This window comes from Papilio machaon, chromosome 17, assembly GCF_912999745.1.
Source record: "Papilio machaon chromosome 17, ilPapMach1.1, whole genome shotgun sequence".
NCBI classification, from domain to species: Eukaryota; Metazoa; Arthropoda; class Insecta; order Lepidoptera; family Papilionidae; genus Papilio; species Papilio machaon.
In genome coordinates this window covers 2253523-2264259 of record NC_060002.1, presented here as the reverse complement: position 1 = coordinate 2264259, position 10737 = coordinate 2253523, and the positions used below count along the sequence as shown (strand labels likewise).

At 30.1% G+C, this 10737-nt stretch overlaps 4 protein-coding genes across 5 annotated transcripts; 2 read left to right on the top strand and 2 right to left on the bottom strand.

The window, feature by feature from the left end:
- Positions 1-462: 462 nt before the first annotated feature.
- Positions 463-2465, bottom strand: LOC106712065 (DNA-directed RNA polymerase II subunit RPB7). The gene is made up of 6 exons (XM_014504508.2): positions 2435-2465; positions 2258-2367; positions 1954-2113; positions 1802-1852; positions 1136-1273; positions 463-548 (listed from the first exon to the last, which is right to left on the bottom strand). The coding sequence occupies exons 1-6, from the start codon at positions 2444-2446 to the stop codon at positions 498-500; spliced, it is 522 nt and encodes a 173-aa protein (XP_014359994.1). The 5' UTR covers positions 2447-2465; the 3' UTR covers positions 463-497.
- Positions 2466-3074: 609 nt separating this feature from the next.
- LOC106712056 (ras-related protein Rab-8A) lies at positions 3075-5981 on the top strand. Of its 2 annotated transcripts, XM_014504499.2 has the most exons (6): positions 3075-3256; positions 3504-3564; positions 3641-3845; positions 4601-4741; positions 5083-5085; positions 5672-5981. In XM_014504499.2, the coding sequence occupies exons 1-6, from the start codon at positions 3133-3135 to the stop codon at positions 5774-5776; spliced, it is 639 nt and encodes a 212-aa protein (XP_014359985.1). In that variant the 5' UTR covers positions 3075-3132; the 3' UTR covers positions 5777-5981. The 2 variants fall into 2 exon arrangements, with proteins under 2 accessions (XP_014359985.1, XP_014359986.1); XM_014504500.2 differs by lacking the exon at positions 5083-5085 and having other exon boundaries at positions 5672-5977.
- Positions 5982-6484: 503 nt separating this feature from the next.
- On the bottom strand, positions 6485-8526 carry LOC106712061. Its single transcript, XM_045681917.1, has 5 exons — positions 8331-8526; positions 8201-8260; positions 7946-8119; positions 7508-7651; positions 6485-6909 (listed from the first exon to the last, which is right to left on the bottom strand). The coding sequence occupies exons 1-5, from the start codon at positions 8400-8402 to the stop codon at positions 6547-6549; spliced, it is 813 nt and encodes a 270-aa protein (XP_045537873.1). The 5' UTR covers positions 8403-8526; the 3' UTR covers positions 6485-6546.
- Positions 8527-8749: 223 nt separating this feature from the next.
- LOC106712057 (protein SEC13 homolog) lies at positions 8750-10385 on the top strand. Its single transcript, XM_014504501.2, has 2 exons — positions 8750-9434; positions 9814-10385. Exons 1-2 carry the CDS (start codon positions 8865-8867, stop codon positions 10183-10185), a joined length of 942 nt encoding a protein of 313 aa, XP_014359987.1. The 5' UTR covers positions 8750-8864; the 3' UTR covers positions 10186-10385.
- Positions 10386-10737: the final 352 nt, after the last annotated feature.

The window sequence follows — 10737 nt, the reverse complement described above, 5'->3', positions numbered from 1 at the left end:
TGTTGGTATAGCTGATTACGGAAATCTTTTATAAGAAATTTATTATTTAAAAATTAATTTTTGATCTTTTTGTTGTACTAGACTATAAAACAAGCATTTGATATTTTGGCATTCGAAAAATTAACTGCAAAATTATTTTTGTGTAGGCTATGACTATGTTAAATAAAAAAAAAACTTTCATCACAATTTAACATTATATTAAGCACTTATGTTAAGACAATATTTCGTAATTAGGTATACTTTATTTTAGATCTAGTTTTTGTATTTATACAACTGAAAATAATAATAAACCGATCAAATAACACCAGACATACTGCCCAAATAGACTGAAAATGTCCAAATATTTTATCTTTTTTTTTTTGATGAATTGTTTTTTGTTACAATTGTGTAATTTTTAATTGAATGCCAAATAAATAATAACAAACATTGTTGGTTTCATTCATATTATATTTTTTATTCTTATAAAATACATTTATACAGGTAAGTTTTCTATTTAATTACTGTGTAACCAGTCCCAGATAGTCATCCATCAATGTTCCAATAGCAAACTGAAAAAAAGTACATTTTAATCAAGGTGTAATTCCTGATATTACATTTTTTTTTTATTTTAAATGAAAAATGTTACATCGTTTTCATTCTAAATGTCACACCAAAAAAAAGAATCCCTAAACCTACTTCATTAGGTTTCAGGTGTTTTATACCATTTTTTTATCTAATTTCATGGACTACGCCAAGGGGAGGCAGAGTTTGAGCAGCTCCCCCCTTCCCTAAAGATTCGTTTTTTTTTAAATAGAGATATTAACTACTACAAAATACTAAAATGCCTAAAATCCCTACAGACCCACATGGATAACCACTTGCCAGTCTTTTATTAATAAACTGGACTACATATTGATAAGCATTCCCTTCGAAATAAAAAAAGAATTCATATTATTATCCCCCCCTCCCTACATCTAGCATAGATCATGGTCTGACAGGATGTTTTTTTATTTTATAAATACAGGATTAACCATGACTCATTTTCAAAAACTAATTCAAAAAAATCCTTCTTCACACTCTTTAAAAGCTACAAATAACAATGTTTTTGGAGGATTTCACGAGAGGAAACTCCGAGTAAAATTATCTTTTGACTTACAATGCCACTGGCGTCAACTCGTGTGCCCACTATTTTCAATCTAATAACATCCTCTTCCTGTATAACATTGTCTTCCTGTTTACTCTTATAACACGGGGGATTTACATTCGGACAGAACTCCATATCAGCAGGAATTGACTGAAACAGGAAAATTTTACATTAAATTATAATAAACATAAATATTTGTAATTATAAAGTAGGAATTTATTCTGTTAGTTTGAACTTTGAACAAATTAATTGCATTAAGTTATTTACACAATCATCTCCTTGGCATTCCCACTCACATGGGGTTGGCATGCAATGTTTTATAAACCTTAAAGTTTTGGCTTAAGTTTTTATGGCCGGCCGCCTGCTTGTCACCAACCCTACTTGGGAGGATGATACAATATTTATTTATAAAATTTTTGATTAATAAATTTTAAAGTTAAATTTAAATCGTAATTGTAAAAAAATACTATACTATTATAATTACATTAAGGCAGCTAATGCTGTAAACACATTTCAACACAGGTAAGTTCTAGGTATCTTGTGAGTGAAGTCAAATAAACACTGGGTGAGCCTCTGAACCCTTTTACATTATGCAAATACACAAAATTGTGTTCTGTGCAACAATTTAGCACAATTGTGCCAAAATAAAGCTTATAAGGGTTAATAAAATTAACTTACATGATGCGATATAAAACAACTGAGAGGTCCAATCTGTGCAAACATTCCAACCTGAAAATACAAAACATGCTTATTTGCAAATGTCCACTTTTAACAAATTTAATTCACATTAATAACTTACACTGTTTTCTTTTTTTTAAGTAAACACATACCTTATTAACTTGTGTCACTATTGCATCCAGAACCTCTCCTTTGAATGGTCTAAATACAATTGCTTTATACTTCACAGGATACACTACAAAGCCTTGTCCTGGCTGAATTAACCCAGCTCCTATACTATCTATTGTTGTCACAGCTATTACAAACCCATATCTACAAATAGAACATTCAGATATATTTTAATATAATACACGTTCGAATTTCCTACACACAAACATCAGAAACAGGAAAACCAGATTCAGTCTCACTCAGATTTCTTATGTATAAACATAACCTCAAATTATTAGAAAAACTTACTTGCCGGTACATGTTCCTTCTACTTCTGTATAAAGCTTCTGTTTCACTGTATCCAATAACTGAGGACCAAAGTATCGGGGGTGTAGCAATATTTCGTGTTCTAGAGATATCTGCAAATTCCGGTTGTGTTTACCAATAGTCAACAGGTATTCAAAATAAATATATGTTATGACTTACGTGGTAAAACATTTTTAAATTAATAAAAAGCAATTGGTAAATAAAAAAGTTTTAGTACACTTAGTAAGTCATTTTAAATAAAAAAATAGAACAAAATCTTTTAAAAATCTTTCTTTATTTCTGTTAAATTTACAATCGCGTCCTGTCTCAAATGTCAATGTCAAAAATGACTGTCATAAACGTGTCTTTGGTCATGTAAGTCAAAATTACGACTCGATTGACAAAATTTCATTCGATCACTCGGTCGGATGTTTATGGCTTAATCATACTTCGGATCGAAGGAAGAAAATGAAAGATTCTCTATTTTAGTTATGATTTGAAATAACAAAAGGTGCTTAGCTGATTTTTTTAAGATTAGTGGTGTAGAGGAGTGGACCCTAGAAAACTCCAGCCGAACCCAAAGGTAGAGTAGGTACACAGATTTCTAACGTGGGACTCAGTTTTAATTTATTATCCAGGATACGTGAACATGTGTCTATGCGAATGGAAATTAATAAATTATGAATTGAGGTTTAAAAATGAATGGCAACCGTTTCTAAAATTTCAACCGAAGTTGTAACCCTTTTTGGAAGTTATCGATAAATAGCAGTCATACATATATCGACAATGTTGTGATCTTATTTATCCCATCCCTATTAGATTACTCAAAAATGCCAAATGAGTGACCGTGTATTCTGTAATCAGATTGTTGTAAAAAAATGGCAAAAACTTACGATTGTTTATTCAAATTACTTTTAATAGGCGATTCTGGAGTTGGTAAAACATCTATACTATTTAGATTTTCTGAAGATGCTTTTAATATATCTTTTATATCAACCATCGGTAAGTGCCTTCATGTCTTTGTATCAAAGGTTATTGTCAGAAATGTATTTTTTGTGTGTGATTGTCATTCAACGAGTACGTTTTTGCTTTATTGTTCATCTGGAGTATCATCTTGTGTGGGAACCAAAAGGGTGCGGCACAACGTAAACGAAGCCCTTATCAAATTAAATGAATGAACTGTTTATGACATCATACTCACTAACTCTAATTAGTATATTCGTTGAATATTTTAGTGGTTTGTTTTCAGGTATCGATTTTAAAATTCGGACGATAGACCTTGATGGAAAAAAAGTCAAGTTACAGATATGGTAATATTCGTATATTATTTGTATTTACGTGTTGCATATCCTGAAAACGAATTGACAAGTCTCAAATATCTTTTAGGGATACTGCGGGTCAAGAGAGGTTCCGTACAATAACCACGGCTTACTACCGAGGATCTATGGGCATTATGCTAGTATATGATGTGACAAATGAGAAAAGTTTTGAAAACATTAAGAATTGGATAAGAAACATTGAAGAAAATGCAAGTGCTGATGTTGAAAAGATGATACTCGGTAACAAATGTGACTTAGATGCTAAAAGACAGGTAAATATAAACTATACATGTTGATATTATTTCCTATTAAGACTTATACCTGAATGGTGAAAATTACATTGATTTTGAAAGTTGAAATTAGCGTGAATTAAAACATCAAATCTGTATTAATATTAACTAGCTTTTACCCTCGACTCCGTCCGCGCGGAATAAAAAAAAATGCACACAAGATAAAAAAAGTTCCTATGTCCGTCTCCTAGTTCTAAACCTCCCCATCAATTTTCAGCTAAATCAGTTCGACCAATCTTGAGTTATAAATAGTGTAACTAATACAACTTTCTTTTATATATATATAGATAAGGTGACCATATTCACTTCTATATATAACAAAATTCATAAAAAGTATCCCAGTGAAACCAACATAAACATAGTACAAAATGTACATAAACATAGTACAAAATAAATTTAACTACATACTTTTGGAACTCTCAGACTTTTAATGGCAAAGCCATTGTCGCCACATTATAGAATAATTAAAATATATCTTATTTCTACATTTATATTTCTTGATTATGTTCTAAATAAAAGTAAATTATATGATGTAAATGTACAGAAACAACAAGTAATAGATGGCGAATGTTTTATATACATTTTACAGAAAATAGTCTTCTGTTAATTCTATATTATTTCATTTAGTTTATAATATTTTATAATTTAAAATTTGGCCTATAAAATAGTCTACATTAAAAAAATGATGTAATGAATAATTATTATTGATTAATTATTATTAATAATTTTAATTTCAGGTATCAAAAGAACGAGGTGAACAATTAGCAATAGATTATCAAATTAAGTTTGTAGAAACATCTGCGAAAGACTCATTAAATGTGGAATACGCATTTTACACTCTAGCAAGAGATATTAAGGCGAAAATGGAGAAAAAGCAGGTAAGAAAAAAATTCTCCTTTGTAAAAAAAAATTACAAAAAAAAAATATAATTTTATACATTTCCTCTCAATAATAAAATATAAGTATTTATGTGGATAATATAAAGATTTAAATGTCAAAAAATGATTATTTTTTAATATAATATTATAATTGTAATGAATTAAGTACATGTTAAATCTCAATATTTTTTGAGGTTGCTGTTTCATAACATAAATGGTATATTCAAAATATTTTACAGATTATTATGTTCCAAAAAATGACCTCTTACTATAGGAGATATACCTTTATTATTTCTAATATGTAATTTTTGTTTCATGCCTGTCATAACAAAAAAAAACAGAAGGTAATGCAGTCACAATGTTTATCTGTTGTATTTTCCAGTCAACTAATAGTTTTTATTGTTTTCGTTGTTTGATTTTTTGTAATCATTAGAAACATTACTTTTTCATCATTAAAAAAAAAAGAATGCATGCATTCATTCATATAATTTTTTTATGTAAAAATAGTACTGAGTTCTGAGATACTCCATCTAAATCAATATTGTGCCGGCATGTTAAATACAAGCAAAATAAGATTTACAACTACTAATATTAAAAACAAATGTAAATTTGAGAGCATAAATATATATCCTATATATTTATGCTTTCAAATTTTTATCTTTCATATAAAATTTGTATAAATCATTTTTTTTTTATGCTTTTGCTTCAATATCAGTTGAATTAAAATTGTTGTTGGTATAACTTGCATACATTTTGCAACATTAATAAGTGTTTGCATGAGTTAAGCATTTCTGGATGCTCAATAAAGGTCATAGCTCAGCTATCCATCCAGGAAGATCATGAGTGGACCGCTTGAGTAGCCAGTTAGATTAGCTACCTTATGTAATATATATATGAATTGTAAATGTATTTGGCGTGTGTTTGTAACAGGAGGCGAGCAATCCTCCGGGCGCGAGGAGCGGCGCACACGTGCTACGTGCGAGTGACCAGCAACGTAAGCCGCCATCTTGGCTGTCACGCTGCAGCTTGCTCTGACGCCCTGCCGCACTCGCCGCACGCTGAGAACCCACCTCTACTATATTTTTCGACCTACCATTTTTTATCGGTGTGCGACAACTCCGAATCGGGGATCAGACTTGCTTTTTGTATTTTTATATCCATTCATTTCTCTTGAATCGCAGTCGCACAAAGCTGGGTTAATGGTGCAGTGTTTTTAAAAAAGAATTTTAGTAATACCATTGAAATATTATGTTGGTATCAACGACATGATATTTTTAAGTTATCTAATATTATATAAATTCAATTTTAAAGTTTAGCTAACGATTTTGAAAGTATTAACTTGAGCTTCGGTGACTGCTGTTTCATTAAACAGTATTTTTATCATTAAATTTTCTGTAAAAATATATTTTCTTTAAACAATTACTTTATTAGGACAAAATTAGTTGATGTTACATAAATATGGTTCAATGGATATTATTTCATTAATTAGATTATTAGCTGTACTTTTCCTTTCGCTATTTTAATTAAGATATATATTTTAATGTAATATATACGACATATTTAATTTGAATAAACAGTGCTTTTATACAAATTAATTTTTATTTTTACCACTTATCTCTAACATAACAGATTCTAAATTATTATGCCAAATGAAGGTTTATATTTAAAAAAAAATATATATGATTAAGCCACAATTTTATTGTCAACTATATACAATACAAAATTACCAACTTTAACAACTCTAAGATTCCATATTTTTCTTATAAACCAGAAATATTTAAATAACAAATAGAACATTTTAATAACTATGTAGCTTGAATTGATTTGTTTTGGGATCTAAATGGTCGTAGTGCCAAATTTTTGGTGCCAATTAAAATACTTTTAAGGGCAAAAGTCAAAAATTGTACAAATTTATTGGCAGTTATAATGAGAGCATTTATTGTCATTTGTGAACCTTTCCTCCAGTAAGTTACATAGAACGGTATTGGTGGAAGTTTGTCAGACCAAACACCATTTCGGTATTTCTTTGCACATGATTCCGCCGATATAATTGCGGGCGCTAGTTGTGATTCCAGACTTTTCTTCTTAATAGGCTGAGGAACTGAGGCCTGGGCAAAGCCGAGTTCAACTAATTTTTGTCCAATATCTAATGTCTCCATTGATTTTGTCTGGAAAAAAGTTTATTCATTATTACATTATTTTATGTTGAAATATTGATTTAGTCACATTTTTTAATGAATAGCTCATAAACAACTTTATTATTATACTATATCATGATAAGATAAAGTAATCTATCTATCTACAAAATATGCGGTTGATTTATGAATATAAGATGCAATATGATGACAACATTTTTTTGTATATATGAGAGGGCAGCAAACAAGCAACAAACCACCAAAAATTTGATCCGACGACCATGGACATCCAGAGGATGTGCAAATGCGTTGCCGGCCTTTACATAAATATGTAAAAAATACAATATGAATGATATGTTGTATTTAAATAACTTGTTATCAATCTTCCGAGATATTTTGACAGATTCAAGGTTACAATTTGTACAGATATATGTATAATTTAATGAAATATAGTGTTAAAAGATGTTAAAATGAGAATGATTTTTAGAGAAAAAATATGTAAATTGTCTTTGAATTGAAACAAAGATACAGTTTAAGAAGAAGTCATTTAACTTTATGAAATTTATGAGAGTTTTTAGTATATTGGACACATATGAAATTATGCTATGAATAAAAAATAAATATCAATTACCCCAGCCTGTGGTAAATGCAATAGAACTGTTGAAACTAAATCCTCCTTGTCTCTTCCCATTGGTTTGAGAGTAACTTTCTGTCCTTTGGCCACACACTCCAGCCAGTTGACAGCATTTCCACTCACAATGTTCACACCCCATAACTTAAAAAAATGTAAAATATTATAAATTAAAATGAAAAATAAAATTTGTAACTTGATCAACATTACATGTATAGAATTGTATTATTTTCTACATTTATATTTGAAACATAACCCTGTTAAAAAAATCAAATAAGATTGAAGGAAATATGAGCCATCATACTCTTTATTATTTTTAAAATATATATGCAGGTATATGTAAAAATAAGGTGAAATACTATGATTAGGAAATTTATAAGATTGTTTATATTTGTAACAATAAACAGTGGAATGAATGAAGTAAATAAAATAACTCACCTTGACTGGGATTGGTGGTTTACTGGAATGCCATAGGGGTAAGTAAATTGGTGCTCTGTGGTTTATAAGGAGACGAACAGGCGAATGTTGGACACCCGTGTACACTCCTTTCAACGTCTCATGATTCTTTATAAAATGATCAGGAACTTTGGAGGCTTTTGAGAACTTGCTTACCTTGTAAATAATGTTAATAATAAGTTAATGTTATGTAATGTACCGACATAATATCAATAATAAACATGATAAAGTAATTACCGGACGGATTTTATGTATTGAAAATGCCAAAGACGCAGTTGCAAGCGCATATACCGCTATCTGAAAAACATCATTAGACTTTACAAGTGATAAATCTAAAGTTCAACTCAAATGACTCTTTAATACATACGTTTACGCCGCGATAATCTTGATTTAGTAAAGTTTGCAAGTTAAAAAAGACACCTCCTTCATTTTCAGGCATTTTCACTTAGTCCTTAATTAAATATCTCTATTTCACATTATTACCTCATCAGTATTTTCAGAAAAGTATACAAAATTGCGAAAGTAGTGATAAACACTTGTTACCTTTTTCCACTAAAATTTAGAATTGACATTGACAAACTGTCACTCAATTCAAGTATATAAGTACAAATGAGCATGTCTTTGCTCAAAACCAAAATTCCTTTTTTTAAGATAATTATGAATATCTACAAATTGTAAAAAATATTTTTACTCACTTGTATGTTTTTGGCTACTTTAGAAACAAAAGTGCGGTTTATCATTTTCTGACAAAAAATAGTTTTCAAATAGCAACTCTAAATTCCACGTCAACGAATTTGACAAATACAAATACAAAATTCGTTCACTGACAGACAGTTCTTATAAATTGGAATAAGACCGGAATATTTGGGTTAAATAATTGTTTAAACCAAAAATCTACAAGATGATTAGTGTTTTGAATACTATCGATACGGGGCACGAAGATATGATACATGATGCGGAGTTAGACTACTACGGATTACGTTTAGCCACATGTTCGTCGGATAACACAGTAAAGGTTTACGATATCAAGAGTGGCACGCAAACCCTTGCTGCTGATTTGAAGGGTCACTTTGGTCCAGTGTGGCAGGTAGCATGGGCACATCCAAAGTTTGGAAATCTACTAGCTTCTTGTTCTTACGATAGGAAAGTTATTATTTGGAAAGAATCTGGCGAATGGACAAAATTGTATGAATATACTGGTCACGAAAGCTCTGTGAACTCCGTGGCTTGGGCTCCCGCTGAATACGGACTTATACTAGCGTGTTGTAGTTCAGACGGATCTATATCTATTATTACTTATAATCAAGATGGTGCTAACTGGGAGGTTAAGAAGATTCCTGGAGCTCATGCTATTGGCGTCAACTCTATAAGTTGGTGTCCCGCGATTTCTGCAGACTTAAGTTTAGATCCACTTACTAATCGGGATGCACCTAAAAGAATAGTTTCAGGTGGATGTGATAATTTGATAAAGGTAATAATGCATTTTAAATAATAACACATTTCAAATGCAATAAATGGTTTTTGCAATAGTGCTACTATTATGCAAAGTCAACAAAAAATAAGTAATTACGATAAAAAAAGATGTTATATTGTATTTATTACTAGACTACCTGTTGCCCCCAACTCCATCTGCATCAAATTATAAAAAACAACTTAAGTAGCCTATATGTTCTTCCAGACTATGTTCTACATCTTTGCCATGTTCAAGATCTGTTCAACCATTCCAAAGATACCTTCTAACAAACATCCATCCATCCATTTAAACTTTTGCATTTATAATATGAACAAGATCAATCTTTTTCTAAATAAAGTAATAAAATTATTTTCCAGTATTCATCATTATGTTTCAGATATGGAAAGAACAAGGTGACCAATGGGTGGAAGAAAATCGTCTTGAAATGCACATGGACTGGGTGAGAGATGTCGCTTGGGCACCATCATTAGGACTCCAGCATTCCATGATAGCGAGTTGCTCACAAGACAAGAGAGTTGTCATCTGGACAAGTGATGACAATGTATCCTGGACTCCAGTAATCTTGAATACATTTGATGATGTTGTATGGAGTGTTAGTTGGTCACTAACTGGTAATATCTTAGCTGTTTCCGGTGGTGATAATAAGGTAAGCCTTTGGAGAGAGAATGGTGACGGCCAATGGTTATGTATAAGTGAAGTTGCTAAAGGATTGGGACAAACACCTAATGAAGAAAGAAGCACTCTTTAAGTTTATTATTTGTAAAATTTTGTGAATTAATGTAAAAATAGTAATGTAATTCAATATAATTTTGTTTTTTTTTTCTTCTATAATTAATAATTGAATAAATTCTGATATTTGTTGATTGAGAAAGTAAAAGGCAATAGAAGAAAAAAATAAAGGTCAATAAGGCATTATAAACTGTAATTTAAAATTAAACGGTCAATGTCCCAGGGGATTTTTTATATTTCTGCCTACCAATAAATAATAATCCTAAAATGCATTAAAATTTCATTTTTCATTAATTAATTAATATATACATAAAAAATAAGATATTTCCATTTGTGTATTGTTTAGAAATAAAATTATATAAAATCAATCACAATTTTTATTTCAATTCACTTACTTTAGGCTTAATAACAAGTAGTAATAGAAAACAACAAAAAGTACAGTTGCATTCATTTGCAGTATTCCAGTTACATAAAAAATGCCTTGCAACCAACAACAGATTGAAACTTTGCCATAAAAAAAAAATATTTTTGTTACCAGTGTTGTCATAAACTGCAATTACACTGTATCATA